The 16,882-nt window shown below is 44.5% G+C and overlaps 1 protein-coding gene across 2 annotated transcripts; it reads left to right on the top strand.

The window, feature by feature from the left end:
- Window positions 1-8: 8 nt before the first annotated feature.
- Window positions 9-15,940, top strand: DARS2 (aspartyl-tRNA synthetase 2, mitochondrial). 2 transcript variants are annotated; one of them, XM_018079140.3, is made up of 17 exons: window positions 12-135; window positions 1,409-1,508; window positions 3,025-3,091; window positions 3,340-3,441; window positions 4,636-4,731; window positions 5,464-5,587; window positions 6,204-6,250; window positions 6,965-7,071; window positions 7,885-7,954; window positions 8,431-8,610; window positions 8,984-9,091; window positions 10,264-10,326; window positions 10,499-10,651; window positions 11,484-11,702; window positions 12,658-12,768; window positions 12,985-13,060; window positions 14,029-15,940. In XM_018079140.3, the coding sequence occupies exons 1-17, from the start codon at window positions 66-68 to the stop codon at window positions 14,214-14,216; spliced, it is 1,881 nt and encodes a 626-aa protein (XP_017934629.1). In that variant the 5' UTR covers window positions 12-65; the 3' UTR covers window positions 14,217-15,940. The 2 variants fall into 2 exon arrangements, with proteins under 2 accessions (XP_029818133.1, XP_017934629.1); XM_029962273.1 differs by lacking the exons at window positions 12,658-12,768; window positions 12,985-13,060; window positions 14,029-15,940 and having other exon boundaries at window positions 9-135; window positions 10,499-10,677; window positions 11,484-11,598.
- The last annotated feature ends 942 nt before the right edge of the window (window positions 15,941-16,882 follow it).

Here is a 16,882-nt window from a genome sequence, read left to right as displayed (position 1 = left end):
TATTTAAAGCCTCCCGCAGGCCCGTGGCGGTGCTCCCGTGTTTCTGGCTCAGGTGCAGCCGCGGGATGGCCCTTCCCCGGCTGCTGGCGCGGGCGCTGCACCGGGCGGCCGCTGTCTCTGCTCCCGCGGCACCAGGTGAGGAAGGAGCGCTTGTCTCATCCCGGAGGTTTGGGGTGTCCTTTTCTCCCCTCGGGGAGTTTCAATGTGCTTTTTCTCCCCGGGACACAGGTCAGGGTAGTCCACACACTCGTTTAATATCACACTTGCGATAAGTTATTTTGCCTGTATCGCTTTAGTAAGTGTCTTCTCTAAATCGTGTTTCTGTTTGAGTTTTGGCGTCGTAACGTGAATCGCGATTCCAAGTACATCAAGACCAATTAAGTCTAGTTTTTTTTTCTGAGCTTTTACTTTGGTTTTGACCCCCTATCCTCTACAGCAAGCAGTTTGTAAACAGCAGGGGTGGCTGAATGCCTGAGGTAATAGCTGGCAAACAAACCCTCCTTTGCTTTTAATTGTAAAGGCTGCGATGGAGGCAGCAAGATTGGCTCATGTGATTATTTATATAGTCTAGGTAATGGCATCCTTCCGACTTCTTGCTTCTTGCGAGCAGGACCTCTTTTGCATTCTGTAAACAGTGTGCTTGGTTTTATGCCTTAAGCCGTGGTTACAGGCACACTGGGGGCTGTGCAAGGCCTTCTGTAATCCTGGTTCAGGCCTTTTCCCAGTAGTTGCAGGCAGGAAACTTCAATTTACACGGGCACAGTGGGTGTCTGGTTCATGCGTGTTTCAGTCTTGGCTTGTCAAGCCCCCTTGGTGCTGTGTCTTCTCTTCATCAGGAGCTGCAGTGGCAGCACAAGGGGCAGGTTTAGATTAGGTAGTAGGAAAAAATTCCTGCCTTTGAGGGTGGTGAGGCCCTGGCACAGGTTGCCCAGAGAAGCTGTGGCTGCCCCATCCCTGGAAGTGTTCAAGGCCAGGCTGGATGGGGCTCTGAGCAACCTGGGCTAGTGGAAGGTGTCCCACTAGACAGGGGATTGGAACTAAATGATCTTTAACATTATCCCAAACTGTTCTGTTATTCTGTATTTGAATGTGGAATTGGCAGCATCCCTCAGGACTGATCTGTCTGTGGCTCTTCCTTCTCTCGTGCCTGAACTTTGCAGGGCAACAGTTTGCAGCAAGGCTGTGTTCAGATTTCTGTATGAAAGTTTGACTGAGAAACAGAAATAATCCCATTTAAAATACGTTTGGACTAGCCTCACTTAATATTTATGTCTTGGTATCTTATTGCAGATATATATGCAGTAATTTCTCTGTATATGTCTGAATTGTTTTGGGAGGGGAAGCTGTCTGACTATTCTGTCTCACTCGTCTGCAAAAGCCATGAGAGGTTTTGTTATTTTTATTCGAGACTTCAACAGTTTTGTCGTTCGGACCAACACGTGTGGAGAGCTGCGTTCAGCTCACGTGGGACAGAAGGTGACCCTGTATGGATGGATTCAGTACCAAAGGTAAATGCAAACCACAGTGAAAATGGAGGTGATTATTTGTCCAGTGTATGCTCTAGGGCTGGATTCACACCCTACTTTTTATGCTTCAGGTTATCTTTTCGTGTCCTACCGTGCTCCCCTTTGAAGTGATTAAACCAGTTGAGAAAAAAGTCAGATCAGTATTTCAATTTTCAGAGTTAGATACAGATATTAATTTATCCTCACTGCAACACTGTAAAGCAGTAAAGAATTATTGTTGTTGTATAGGAGGGAAATGAAGAAATAGCTTATTTATAGCAATTCTTACAGCAGTGAGCAAATAACTTCCCTGTGAGGGTGGGGAGGCCCTGGCACAGGTTGCCCAGAGAAGCCCCATTCCTGGAAGTGTCCAAGGCCAGGCTGGATGGGGCTCTGAGCAACCTGGGATAGTGGGAGATCTCCCTGCCCATGGCAGGGGGTTGGAATGAGATGAACTTTAAGGTCCTTTCCAACCCAAACCATTCCATGATTCTACAGCTTCTTTTATATAGATTCCTTAAATTTCAAGCAAATGATGATGTTTGTCTTTTCAATCCCAGCATCTAATGAAGCATATTTAAAGAATGCAAGATTTTCTTAAAAAGTATTAAGAAGAGGTAGTAAACAGAGTAAACTATTGGAATGTGAATTCCAATAGTTTGCTGTAGGTGGTGTGATATAATCTCTCCTAATGGAGTTGAACATTTTATAAATGTCAGGTGAAAAATGTGGACAGTGCCCCAAAATGTCCTGTTCGTGGCTGTGTGCTTGTGCCATGGAGATAGATCCTGTGGCTTGGATGAAGTTAATTTGTCAGAAGTTGCCTTTTTGCATTTCACAGCCCAGAGAGACTGGTTTTTGTCCAGCATTGTCCTCCAGTGATGATCTGCATGGATTTTATTTTTTTTTATTATTTTAGGAGGTCCCAAGCATCTCATCTTTGAACAATTGTAGATGGGGATCCAGGAAACAGAATTAGGATTATTGTAATGTGATTGTTGTGATCTTGTTTTTAAGGACAGCCAGAGCATTTTCCATTTGACAGTTTTTTGATAAAGTACAATGGCAGCTATCTCTGCTGTAGCTGAAGAGATTTATGATTCTGGGTTTAGCAGTGTGGAACTTTTTATGGGACCTTCTTGCCTTATGATTGGATTTTTTTTTTTTAAAATCCATGTGACCTTTAGCTTTATTGCTCATTTAATTGTGTTTAGCTGAATGATGTTTCCCAGCAGGAAAATGCACGTGTCTGGAATCCTTGCTCAATGTGGATTAATGTTCAAGTTAAAATCCTGCCTCTCCTGGTTATTTACACATTGTTTGTGGCTGGTCACAATCTGAAACAATTTGTTCAAGTTGGGTTCAGGTGTGGGAAAAGTGTCTGTATGTTGAGCACCTGGAAGTGCTTTGAGATGAGTCACAAGGTTCAGAAAGCAGCCTGTTGCCACGTGCTTTAAAAAGTAGAAACTACTAAATTTGTGAAAAAACTGTTTTCCCTTTTGTGTTTTTCATGGATCAGACAGGGCCTGTTTCTGGTTTTGAGGGATTTCCAGGGACTGACCCAGATCATCATTCCACAGGATGAGGTAAGTGCTAACACAATGTGAGTCTGTGTTTTTGTTTTCCCTTTGATAGCTTGGGTCCAGCAGACACAGGGCAGCAGAACCAAGTGCTTGGTCAGACCCAGACTCACAAGGAGGTTTAAGTGCAACAGAAACATTAGTGCTGTTTCCCCTGGCTGGAGAGTGATTTTAGATTCAAATGGGCCGTCAAGAAATGAGGTGCATTTGCCCTGTCCTTTGAATTTCTGTGAGACTTTGACATCTCCTTGCAGGCACATTCCCATGTGAAGAAGCTCCTGTCTAATGCCCCAGTGGAGTCTGTGGTGAGAGTGACTGGAATCGTGTCCCCTCGGCCGCCGGGGCAGGAGAATCCGGTGAGGATGGTGGGGTCTCTCAGGGGTTTTCTTCCTTGTGGAAAAGAACACTGGATGTCTTCTCTTATGGTTGTGTTTGTGTCATAGCGTTGCCATGGGTTCTAGGTGTGTGACAGCCTATCCTCGGATAATGTGAGGTGAAATAGCTGCTATGACTTGTAACTTAGGAGCGCCTCAGAGCACATTGCAGGCACCCACAAATTAAACTGCATCCCAGCTCTTTGCAAGGATGATGGCTGGCTTTTCTAGGCTTTCAGAGTGAGTGAGAACTTTCTTAAAAATAAATACTGTCGTTGCAAGTTCCACAGTGTGTGATTACCTGTTTCTTACTCAGAATAGATTTTGCTGTTCTCATTCAACCTCAACAGAGGCTGATTAATTTTTTAATGTTGTGTATTCCTCAGCTCTCATCGTAATCAGCTGTTGGTTAATCTGTCAGGATTGTACATATCACCATGGTCTAAAAAGAGAATCTAGATTTATGATCATAACGTTTTGCTCTGACCACTTGTAGATGTCCATGAAGCATGCAGGCTTCAAGCAATGCCTTTATTTCTTTTATTCACGTATCATTTTGTTGGAAGGTTGTATGTACTTTCTCCTGGTAAATAGCAAGAGTTCTGCAGGATCAAATGAACTTTGCTGTGCCTCAGTGCTACGTGAGGGAAGCTGCCTGCTCTCCCTTGGGATCGAAGAAAGAGAAGACTAGTTCTGAGAACTGGTGTTCAGAACTGGAAGTTCTGAGAAGTTCCTCACAATTTGCCTTTTTTGGCTTGTATTAAGGGCTGCTGCTATTGTACACTGAAACACACATTGTGGGGTTCTTCTGAGGTTAACGGTACTGATTGGTTGTATTTTGTTCAAATGTGTGTGCCCTAGAAAGGGCTGAGCCTGACTTCCCTCTGCTCAGCATGTCCTTTGAGGAGAAGGCACAGGAAAAGTAATTGTGTTTCTTGGAGAGACCAGTATGCTCCTGGGAAAGAACCTGCCATCTTTGGTGAGGTGACTTGTGTTTTTCTGAGCAGAAGGGAAACCTAGGAGAAATCTTTCCTTGAGAGAAGCTCTCTGAGTTATATACTGTGTTAGAAGGCAGGGAAGATAATCACATGGTTTCTTTTTTCCCTTCGACCATCTGTGAAATACCTTTGTCCAATTGTTTTGAGGTTCAATTTTTTTCTTGCCTTTTTGCTTCAGAAAATGCCAACAGGGGATATTGAAGTGAAAGCGGAGACTGCAGAGATCCTGAACTTCTGCAAGAAGCTGCCTTTTGAAATCAAGGATTTTATCAAGGTGTCTGTTCTTTTTTTCTTTTCTTTTTTTTTTTTCCCCCCAAAGTGATGGCTTTTCAATAAACTGGGAATTTGTCTGTGTTGATGGCAAAACATCTGAGAGCTTAGTCTGGTTCTCCCAGCTTCGCTTTGGGGAAATGATGATATTTAGAATAGAGATGCTCCTTTTTTCCTATGAGGATGTATTTCTAAAAGCAAAGCAGAAAACAAGGCTTGAATGATTCCAGATTTCAAAATGTCAGTGTAAGAACTGTTAGTAAAGGGAAGAGTGAAAGAATGGGGCTATGCTGGCTTTTTCTTTGAGTTTGAAACAAAAGAGGCAGCTCTTATCATGGCAAATGTCTGGGTTTTTTTGAATTATGGAATCAAAAAATGGTTTGAGTTGGAAGGGACCTTAATAAAGGTCGTCTCATTCTGACCACCTGCCATGGGCAGGGACACCTTCCACTAGTCCAGGTTGCTCAGAGCCCCATCCAGCCTGGCCTTGAACACTTCCAGGGATGGGGCAGCCACAGCTTCTCTGGGCAGTTTGGGTTTTTTTTTTACAGTGATTGTCGTGCATGAAAACACTCTGCGGTGGATGCTTGTGTAGGTTACAGGCAGTGGTTGGTTTGTGGCAATTGAGGAGCATTCCTTTTTAGCTTCTCCCTTTTTTCCTGTGTCTTTGGGAGCAGCTGCATGGGACATGCAGTTTGAGTCTTGTCTCTGAATCCCAGTTCTCTCTCCTCCCCAGAAGTCGGAGGCCTTACGGATGCAGTATCGCTACCTGGACTTGCGCAGCCTCCAGCTGCAGCACAACCTGCGCCTGAGGTCACGGGTGGTGATGAGGATGAGGGAGTATCTGTGCAACCTCCATGGTGAGACATCTACTTGAACAACAGTGTGCAGCAAAGAACATTTTAACTCTCCTTTCTGCTGTTTCCTGCTGCTGGGAGAAATCCCAGCCAACTACTCCAAACCGGTCCCACTTAGTAAGGACATGTCTGCTTGTGCTGGGGTCTTTAGAGGGTTGTTGCCAGGCCTGAAGAACAATGTTGAAATCTCTTGGCATGCTGCAAGCCAGTTGTTTCAAATTAGCTGATTCCAGTGAGAAATGGTCCTTTGCAAGTAGTTTCCCTCTTTTGGTCACCCAGTTGAGGCATGTCAGAGGGATGGATCTGTTTTAGGGCTTTTGCTTATTTTAAACACAGACACCTTTTTGGAAAAGCAATGCCTATTGAGAATGAACAATTTTTCAGCCTGTTTGGAGTCCTCTGTCATCAACAGTTCTGGCAGGACATCAGGGTAGCTCAGAGCCTTTAAATCTGTCATTACAGGAATTATTCTTAGAAGCAGCAGCCTGTAGATTTTGGAGAGGCTCCATGGTGTGCTAGATGACCCATTTGGCTGACTGACCCTACTCGAGCTTACTCTGTCATATTAGTTCTTCCTGCTCTCAGCATATTCCATGTCTGAAGCATGTGTTTGTTCCAGGGTTCGTGGATGTAGAAACTCCAACGCTCTTTAAAAGAACCCCTGGGGTATGTATGTGATGCTTTTTGGCCTCCTGCAGCTGCACAGGCAGTTCATGGTGGAATTTTTGTCAGTTGCCACTCAGCCTTCATTGCTGTTCCCTCACTAAGTAACAGCTCTTTTAACTTCTGATATGATCCGTGGATCCTTTTAAAAGTAAAGGGATAGAAAGGGGAGAGGTGAAAACTTGTGTCTTAGTTTTGAACCTTCAGATGAGTAAAGCTTCTGTCTTGTAGAGCATGTGTTGGATGCAAGTCTGTCCTGGGATTATAAAACCAAAAAACTTCCTTAAAGCACTGTCTTCCCAGCATTTATCTCTTAACCAGTAGGTTATTGCAGTTGCCATACTCAAGTAAATTTAATTTCTGAATTTATGTTCCTTTCTTTCACTTCAAAAATAGTCACAGAGAAGAGAGCTGTAGCTGAGGAATTGTTGATGCAGCGAATGTGGAGTTCCTGCATTTAAACCCCTATCTTGGGTGGGGTATTATCCGTGTATTATGCATTAGTCTCTCAGACCAGGAGGTGGAGAATTCTCCTTTGGGATACTTTGGACCAAGTTGGTTAACAGATTTTTAAGTGTAATGTACAGCCACTTCCTCACAGGTGGGATTTCATAATGGGGAAGTAGGTCCTTTCCCCTTGCACTTCCAGTCTGTGCTCTGTCAAGAATTGGGGCCACTTACTTGTTGAACTCTGTCAATTTTCTTTCTGATGCTTAGGGAGCCAAAGAATTCCTTGTGCCCTCAAGGGAAGCAGGCAAGTTCTACTCCCTGCCACAGAGTCCTCAGCAGTTCAAGCAGCTCCTCATGGTTGGAGGCCTGGACAGGTGAGAGTTTCTTGGAGTCCTGTTCTGTGCATGTCCTGTCCAGGGTTGACTTGCTTTGATCTGTGAAGTTTTAGGTACTTCCCCCAAAAAACTTACTGCCAAGGGTTTTGTGTTTTGAAGAGGAGTCCTTAAGTACTTGACACTTTCCAGCTAGGCCAGGCTTTTTGCCCTTCCAGTCAGAGGAAATGTATCCTGTTGGAAGGCTGAAATCTTCACTGCTGCTTTAATAGCAAACCTGATCTGAAGCACAGCCTGCCTCAAGGGTGGAAAATGCAGTGTGTGAAAAAAGCCTCTCCAAGAGTAACCTACAGAACTAATTGAGGCAAGACTGGGCTGCTGAGCATAACTGAGACAGGGAAAGCATGTTCTCAGGGTGCTCGAGTACCAAGTTTTTAACTGGGCTTTCTTCTTCAAATAAAATTGAAGGAGAGGGAGGCAGTTCTTCACACAGTGAACTGCAGGCCAGGTCTTGTCTGTGAATTTTGCATGGCTGTTAGTAGAGAGGGAGGTGAAAAAGAGTTGAGTATAGTGCTGTTGGGGACCAGCTTGCCTGGCAGCCTCCACATGCCTCTGGAAGATATGGTTGGAGATGGGTACAGTTGCTGATGCAGTTGCTGCCACTCAAAATGTCATGCTTTTCAAGGGATGAGAACAAAGATCGGGTACTGCAAAGGGAACAGAACACTCTCTCTGTTCTTTTTTTTTTTTTTTTCCTCATTCTCTCTTTTATGATCAATTCTATAGCCACAATATTGATTGTGGCTGTAATTTGGGGTACTTTAAATTGTTATCTAAGTAATAGTGCTGTTGCAGGTACTTCCAGGTTGCTCGCTGCTACCGAGATGAGGGTTCACGGCCTGACAGGCAGCCTGAATTCACACAGGTAACCAGCTCGTGCTGCTGCCTCAACCCAAATGGCTTTTTTAGCTGTTTCCCCCTCTGAAGGCTTGGTTTGTGCTAGTCTGGTGTTGCCTGGGGGGGTACAGAGTTGTTTGGTGCATGTTTCACAGACACAGCCCTTTGTGTTTGATGATGCAATCTCTTTCTGTCCTGCTGGGTCAGGCATCCCATTCCTCAGCCTTGAGATCCCAGGCAGAGTTAGCCTGGTTCATTCAAGGCTGCTTCTTATGTCTTTTTTGTCATTACCTCATTGGGCTCTCTGAGGAGGTGGTTTCCTGAGTCATCAGGCTGTAGGGAGATCATAATCACATCCCCAACCTAATGCAATTGTGCTGTGATGTCATGTCATGTATTGCTTCTTGTTTTGCCACCTTTGTGCTCAGGAACTTCTACAAGTTGCAGTGTGAAAGCAAAACCTATAGCTAATGTTGAATTCTCCCTCTTGTTCCCTCTTTTAAGATAGATATAGAGATGTCATTTGTAGATCAAGCTGGGATCCAGAGACTGATAGAGGGCCTCCTGCAATATTCCTGGCCTGAGGAAAGAGGCTCCATTACAACTCCTTTCCCTTCCATGACATATGAGGAGGCACTGGCTGAGTATGGGACTGATAAACCAGACACTCGCTTTGGTATGAAGGTGAGGGTTTGCCCACTGGAAACCTGCAGCTTTTCCTTTTTGTTAGCCTTTTAATAATCTTTACATCATGTATACATGATTGGCTGGAGTTCTGAGTGCTGTAATTTACCCAAGGAGTCTGTCCCATCAGACCCCTTTGTACAGGTAATCATCTCTTGGAGAAGAGTGAGTTTGATTAGTTGGCTGTAGAAAACATATGTTTGAATAAAATTTTATTTTCAAGATAATGTGTTGTCAGGAAGCAATGCATCTTGAGTGTTTTAGGAGCAAAAGCTCCTAAAAGGGAATAGTGTGGAAGGTGTTAAGACACAGGTACAAGACTTTTGCTTCATGTTCCTACTACCAAGGCTTTTTCCCATCTGTCCTTTCTCAGATAGTGGATATCAGTGATGTTTTACGACTATCAGACATTCAGTTTGTGCAGAATGCACTCAGTTACCCACGTGGCACCATCAGAGCCATTTGTATCCCTCAGGGAATGGTAAGTGATGCTTTGACGTTCCTGCTTGTGGTTTATGTGAAATAAATAGAATGCCAATCTGAATTTCTTTGTTAGTATGGAAATGTTCCTTGCTGTTTCTGGTGTCCTTCAGGGAACTTGAGATTGTTTGTAATCAATGTCAGGTTGCACTGAGTGGTGTTAGAATGGAGGTGATCAGGTGATGGGAAAACTGTATTATCCTTAGGAAGGGGAAGAAGAGAATGGAGCGAGCTGCAAGATCCTTTGAAGACAGGGAATCCTCTTGGGGTTTCACCTTGCTTTTTGTCAGCCTTTTGATGTGCATCTCAGTAATATATTGTGCCTTGTGGCAAGAGATTGAAACAGGGCTGGGTATGGCACAGCTCTGGGCTAGGCAGAGAAAGGTCAGGGGGTTAGAAGTCCTTCTCATGTTTCCTTTAGCTGCATTTGTGGGCACAATTCGTGTCTTATTTTGAGGATGTCACGGACCAAATCCAAGGCTGACAATAGATGTAGAAGATTGTTTGACACAGCCAGATATTTTGGCAGGGAAGCAGATTTAATTCTGGCTGTGGGCATCTTTGTAGCTTGAACAGTATGGAAAAAATAAATCCACTAAATAATGAGTTTTATTTTGGGAATAGGACTTCCTGGTTTCTCTTGGGACTCCATTTTAACACAAAGTGCAAGTTAGTGGCTTCCCACCAGAGGGCACTGAGGTGTGCATTTGAGCAACACAAAAGTGGAATCTTGAGCCTTTCTGAACACTAGAGTAGATGAAAAAAATTAAGATCTGGATTCAGGTCCTCATTTACCGTGTTTCATTGCATGTGAGAGTCAGCCCAGTTGGTTTCTCTCTGTTCCTCCAAATTGAGCTCTGCCTTCCCCATCAACAGTGTGGTGGAGTAACCTGCTTTCTGCAGGCTGGAGGCACTTGGTTGGTGTGATCTGACCCTACTGACCAGGTACATTTATCTGTACACCTAGAGGGATCTCTTCCTGAAAGGAGCCCTTGGAGAAGACACCCAGCTACAGCCCAGTGCTGTGGGCCCTGTCCTGTTCCACAGCCCTCATAAGAACTTGTACTAGAAGCAAAAGCATTTGAGAAGTTTGGAAACATAGTAATTTGAATCCTAATCAAGCTTTCCCTGGATTTTGCTGATCTTTACTGTCCTCTCTTGTTCTTTCCCCAGAGGTATCTTAAAAATAAAGACTTGGAGTCATTAAAGGAGTCTGCAAAATCCCAGTTTAACCAGGTGAGACAGAAATGCTGCTGAGTTATTGGAATGGGTGAATGACAAAGTGTGTTTAAGGGCAGAGGAAGGTAGAAGAGCAGTTTTTAATAGCTGAGAGTCAGTGCCTGACCATGTGATGCTTCAGGGCAAGAGAGGGCAGCACTGCACTGAACATACTCTTATCATTCTTCAGGAAATCATGGAAATTATCTGCAGGCCTGATGGGAGCTTGAAGTCCCTGCTTACCAAGTTTCTTGGTGAGAAGCAGCAGCTGGAGCTTATCCAAGCACTGAACATGCAGGTGGATGATGTGGTGCTGCTGGCAGCTGGTGAACACAAGCAAGTGGTAGGAGGCATTTCTTGGCTGGCTGTGTGAGTTGAGTGTTGCTGCTGCTGATGTTATCTGACCTTAGTCTGATTCTTCTTATTATTTAAATAGGTCATCGTCTAATTTTCTGTTTCTCTGGAGCAGAAGCTATAGCAACAGCAAATAAGGCATGAAATGTACCTATTATTTTTATTGCCCCCAGTCAGATTCTGGGAGAGCATTGTAACTGAAATGAAGGCTGAAATGTAAAAAAAAAAAACCACCCTGCAACAAATCAGTGCCTCCTTTTCCTTCACCTTAACTTAATTTTTAAAACATCAAGCAGATTGGAAAACAAGGTCAACTAGGTAATTTTGTCTCCCATAAGTGGGTGACTTATTAGCAGCACTGATGGGAAATTCTGTCCCTACCCTTCTTGCCAGCAGATTTTGCCTTCCAGACATTGTTTTATTACAAGGTATTGTGCTCTGCTTGATAGCCAGAATTTTGTTGTACACTCTGTCTCTGTGCCTTCATTTCTCTGTCTGCAAAGTGTAGAACTTACATGTGCTCCTCCAGTTAATCCACATGTGTGGAGCTTGAGGTTAGTCTAAAAAAGTTCTGCAAAGAGGGAAGAGTTGGAAGAAAATGGACTTTCAGGCTCCTTACTTGTTTCTTGTCAAACCCTGGAGCTGCTGCTGCCTCAGCAGGAAGGGGATATATTTCAGGATACAAGGCAGAAGTGTTTAAGGCAACAATGCATTACAGTTGATGCTGCCTTTATGAAACATTCTCTTTGCCTGGTTGGTGTTTGAGTGACTTCCCTGATGGTGAAGTTGCCCTGTCTCATGCTCTCCCTTCTCTGTTGCAGTGCTCTGCCTTAGGAAGCCTGCGGTTGTTGAGTGCCAGCCTCCTTGAGGCAGCTGGGCTGGCACTCCGTGATCCTACGGCTTTTCACTTCCTGTGGGTGGTGGATTTCCCCCTTTTCCTCCCAAAGGCCGAGAATCCCACTGAACTGGAATCTGCTCATCACCCCTTCACTGCCCCACATCCTTCAGATGCCAGCCTCCTCCATTCTGATCCCACAAAGGTAACTAACTTCATGCCTGCCGTGCTGGCTCTTTTACAGCAACTCAAGTGGAAAACTAGGCAAGTGGCAGCTGGTTTTAGTATAAAAAGAGATGTTGTTTCATGGAATTGACTGCACAAGGAAGACATAGATCTGTTGGAATGAGTCCAGAGGAGGCCATTAGGATGATCAAAGGGTTGGAGCACCTCTGCTATGAGGACAGGTTGAAGGAGCTAGGGTTGTTCTGCATGGAGAAGAGAAAGCTCCAGGGAGACATTAAAGCCCCTTCCAGTGCCTAAATGAGCTACAAGAGAGCTGGAGATGGATGTTTTGTAAGGGCAAGCAGAGATAGGACAAGGGGAAATGGCTTTAAGCTGAAAGAGGGTAGATTTAAATTGGATATTAGGAAGAAATTCTTCCCTGTGAGGTCGGTGAGACCTTGGCACAGGTTGCCCAAAGAAGCTATAGCTGCCCCATCCCTGTGGCGTCCCTGGAAGTGTTGGATGGGGTTTGGAGCAACCTGGTCTGGTGGAATGTATCCTCTGCCTGTGGTAAGGGGTTGGAACAAGATCATTAAAGTCCCTTCCAGCCCAAGCCATTCTGTGATCCTGTACATGTCTGTTTGGAAGAGATGGCTTTCCCATTGCTCTGAGTGGCAGTATCCATGTGTACCCCTGACAAAAGGAGCTTATAGGAAACAGTTGTCTAAGGTGAGAAGTCTTTATATTCTGACCCATCCGATTTGCTTCAGGTTTTGATTAATCCCTACAAAAGGATTTGGGCTGTTTCCACCTCTGTCAGAGGCAATCCACACCTCCAGCAGGACTAGAACCTGAACTGCAGCATAACCCCAAGAGACCAGCATTGTAGTGTTTCATGGCTTCATTCCCAGAGTGTTGGCCATTGTTGTGCAGGTTGTTGTTGGATGCAGCTGTGCCCCAGCCTCGCTGAGGTGCCTGTTCATTCCTCTCTGCAGGTCCGTAGCCAGCACTACGACCTCGTGCTGAATGGCAATGAGGTTGGAGGTGGCTCCATCAGAATTCACAGTGCAGAACAGCAACGTTTTGTGCTGGAGAAAGTGCTGAAGGTAACACCTACAGATGTCTCTAATGTTCTCTTGGAGATTTAAAGGACTAATTAGTTTAAATGTTAATTTAGTATTCTGAAAGAAACACTCATGTGCTTCTCAGATAAAGAAACATAACTCCTAGCCCTGAGCAATGGATGATTTAATTATATCTTCATCTTGTGTTGCTGATAGGAAGAGCATTGCTTGTCCAGTGACACTTGGGTAATTTTGCAGGAGGATTCCGAGGTGCTTTCCCACCTGCTTGAGGCTTTGGAATTAGGAGCTCCCCCTCATGGAGGAATTGCTTTAGGTAAGTAGCTCTCTAGATGCAGGTGTGTTGTGCCCTTTTTTTAGCATACTAGACCCCAGGAACAAGCTTGATAGGAAAAGCCTTGTCTCCTCCTGATGGAGGTGGCTGTTCAGGTGTTGATTTTGGCACATCTGCCTGGTAACACTGGGCTTACACGGTGCTTCCATCTCTGCAGCAGCTTTGGGGAAGGAAACAGAGGTCTAGTCACCAAGATTAGGTCATCTTTGTTCTTATTCCTGTGCAACCAGAGCGGGATCCCTGTACTTCATGCCTGGAGGCCTGGGACAACGGGGTACTTTGTGTTTCACAGCCTTGCCCTCTGCTTCAGTCTCACTTCCCTTCTCCCTTACCTGTTTTGCTCACTAATTCAGATAATGTCAGGATCTTTTTTCTTAGAACGCTGCAAGTTTGAGGTTTAATAAAAGAGGGGAAAACCCCTCCCCAACACATGCCAAAACCAACAACCAACAACACCCTCCCCACACATGCCAAAACAAACGAAAATGCCTACAAAAAACAGAGGTGGCATTTTAACCTGTGGTCTCTCAGTGTGACTTCCCTCCATCCAGACACCCAGAGGCTCTTGTTCTTTTTGAATTCCTCCCGGTTGCTGTAATCCTTCCGAACTGGTTGACCAAGAGCTCTGAGTGGTCAGGCAGAGCCCTGACAGTGTCCTGCCGCTTAGCTGCCCCAATTTTGTTATGCTGTGTTTGCAAAGACAGTGTCTCTGTCGTTGCAGAACTTTGTGTAATATTGAAAGGCTTTATTTTGGTCGGCATTTCTGCTCTCGAGGCAAGTCTGTTTCTCTGCTACCCGTTGAGAGTAATTTTTTTCCCCCCTTATTTGCTTCACTCTTTTTCTTCAAGCTCAGTAATATTACCTACTCAATCTTTCTGATTTTTCTGACTCAGAGGAAGTAATATAGAGCCATAACTCAAGTGGTTCACTAATTTGTCATCTTCTTCTAGGACTTGACAGGCTGATCTCTCTCATCGTTGACGCTCCAAGTATCCGAGATGTCATTGCATTTCCAAAATCCTTCAGGGGACGAGACCTGATGGCCAATGCTCCAGACTATGTCACTCCAGACGAACTAGAGCCATATCACATCCAGGTTTCCTGGCCTCTTGAAGAAAAAGAGGCAAAGAAAAACTAACTTAAAGCCAGTGATGTAAGCTGCTCTGTGTAACCAGAGGTGGTTACAGCCTCTAAATGGATTCAGTTCAGAAAATGTCACCCTGCTGTTGTGGCAGGGTGGGGGACAGTCCAACCCCACTGTACTGTGGCAGTTTCAGGATTGAATGGGAAGTAGATATGAGGACTCCCTGATAGGAATTCAGCTTTGGGCGGTAATTGGAAGGAGAAGTAGAAAAGCAAAAGAAAAGAATATAATTTTAGAATAGGACATTGAGACTGTTTGGTTTAGGGTGTCATTAGAGGGAAGATGGAATCTGATTTTTTTCCAATCCCCACTTTTAACATGTCCCTTGTCAAGTATTTCTCCTCCCATCTGGAGGAGATAGCTCCCCTGGCAGGACAGTTTGTGTTCCTGATAATCATTAAATCATGTCAGCTGAGCACTGTGACAATAAAGCTGTGCTGGGCCAAGAGCTCTGGACACTGCATAGCAAAACTTCAGTGCAATCAGCAACTTGTCTCATATTGGAGGGTACAAGATCATGCAGAACTTTGCCATGGGGAGTTCATGTTCAGCTGTGTTCTCCCTTCAAAGGAGAGGGAGAAAAGCATCAATAATGTTTGCAACAGTTGTCCTCGTAATACTTGTCAAAGAGGTGATGGTCTGTCTTTGGGGCCTGTGGTCCCTGTGCTTTCCAGCACAGTAATTCAGGAGTTTGTATGTTTATAAATAAAGTTTACCTGGCAATGTGGTTTTGGCTGAGCATACCTTTGGGCTTTCTGTACAAGAGCAAGCTGCTTTTCCTGGGGACCCCTGATCCCTCCAGGAGATGACAAGAAATCTGTGGCAGCACAGCAGGGTTGCCAGTCTTCTGTGAGTTCTGCCTGGTGCTGCAAACCCCCTGCTACAGTGGTGAGTGATGCAGCAGCACATTCCTCCCAAGTAAGTGTTCATCTCTGTCCCACACCAGAGCATCCACAGTGCAGGAGTGAACAGCATCCTACCTGGCCAGGCCACTCTCAGCTTTGCTCTGCAGTGTGTGTACAGCAAGCAGAGGCACTCCAGTGGGTGTTCTCCACTTTGTGTTTAGGCTGGAGAAAGCAGAAAACTGGCAGGAGGACAGGAGGGAGTTCAGGAAGCTGAGGAAAAGAGAAGGAAGAGATGACTTGATTAAGATCAGAAGATTGTGCGAAGGAAGAAAAGCAAAAGCTACTGTGTCCCAGCTGGGAAGGACAGGGGGAGACACAGGCCAGAGGAAGTGCATGAGGACAGAAGGAAGACTACAATTCTTGGCTGAGCTGATACAGAGCTCCAGCCTTCTGCTGGAGAACCTGTCCTGTAGATTCTATCAACTCCTAGTCTGCTCCAAGGGTTATCTGCTAATTGTGGGATAACATGGCATGGTGATGCATACTGTTGTTTTTTAAATACTGGACTGTCCTGTTGATAAGAATCAATAAGGGAGGTGGCTCTTCTTAAGATTGGGGTTTTTTTGAGTGTCACCCATAGAGAAGTGACAGTAGAGCTGACTTGCTGCTGCTTTCCAGGTTATAAAATTAAGGAGTTATGCATGTAAAAGAAAACTTAAATCCTCTTATCTCATGGTATGATTGTTATTTTCGGTCTCAAAGAATGGTTAAATGTTATTTAAAGCAATCCTGGATTTGTGTTCACATTCATTCTAGCCAAATGCTGAATTCCTTCATTTTTGCCTTGTATCAGGTGTTCATTCTTATCTTGAAGTTAATTCACCTTTAATTTACCTCTTTTTTTTTTTTTTTCCTTTCCCTGAGGAGAAGCTGTCAGTAATGGAGTGAGGATCAGTTTTCAGAGAGAAACGGATTTCTAAGCAGATGCATGTTAAGCTGTGATCCTTGTGGGTCCCTTCCAGCTCAGGACATTCTATGATTCTAAAAACAATTTGTTTTTTGTTATTGCTTTTGGAAGAGGAGAGTCACCCTATGACAGTTATACCAGACATTTTCATTCCCTCGTTAGTGGTGATATGGAATAAAACCACTACAGGCTCTGTGTTATATTCAGACTGCTGGTTTAGAAGATGCTGAATTTTGTTATTTAGTTTCTTTACTGGTAGTGTGATTAAGATTTGCATGGGATCATCTGTGTTGCCACAGCAGGGATATCAGAAGCTTGTTTGAGGTCATAGAATATAGGAGATAAGTTACTCTGAAAAGTTCTTTGCTCCCCCCCAACTATTATTTATAGTAACTGTGAACATAATGTGCTGACATTTGCTTTTTAATTGTGAAATGAGGGGCACTGTGTCGCTTGGTTAGTACCTGTTTGCAAAGGCAAATGCTGTTTACCTCTGACAAGTCCCAAATTAGGATTATCAAGCGTTCAAAGGGAAAGTGATGCTCTAAGAGGCTTAGGCAGAAATGTAACACTGCCTGGAACATTCTTTTTGTGAGCACTCGTTAGAACATGTGAGGGAGCTGTCTCCGAGCCCTCCACGTCCCTCTTGTGCAAGCTGCTTTGTGTGGTGTTTGTTTACCCACTGCTATATTAAGGACTCACTGCAGTTATAAGTGTGTGACACAGCTACAGGGGGGGAAAAAAATCCAGCAAAACATGTTGTTGGAGCTGCTGCCATCCTGCTTCAATTAGGTCAGTGGAAAAGATGCGTCCCAAATCCGTGCAAGCCATCTGTGCTTGGACTTGTG

Source organism: Manacus vitellinus, unplaced genomic scaffold, assembly GCF_001715985.3.
Source record: "Manacus vitellinus isolate BGI_N305 unplaced genomic scaffold, ASM171598v3 scaffold_44_pilon, whole genome shotgun sequence".
Taxonomy (NCBI): domain Eukaryota; kingdom Metazoa; phylum Chordata; class Aves; order Passeriformes; family Pipridae; genus Manacus; species Manacus vitellinus.
The sequence above is the reverse complement of the archived record's forward strand: the minus strand, read 5'-3'. Positions and strand labels throughout refer to the sequence as shown.

Coding starts and splice junctions, on each gene's coding strand:
- DARS2 (XM_018079140.3), top strand. CDS start 66: ATGGCCCTTCCCCGGCTGCTGGCGCGGGCGCTGCACCGGGCGGCCGCT. Junction 1,509..3,024: donor GGATGGATTCAGTACCAAAG/GTAAATGCAAAC, acceptor TTCATGGATCAG/ACAGGGCCTGTTTCTGGTTT. Junction 6,251..6,964: donor TCTTTAAAAGAACCCCTGGG/GTATGTATGTGA, acceptor TCTGATGCTTAG/GGAGCCAAAGAATTCCTTGT.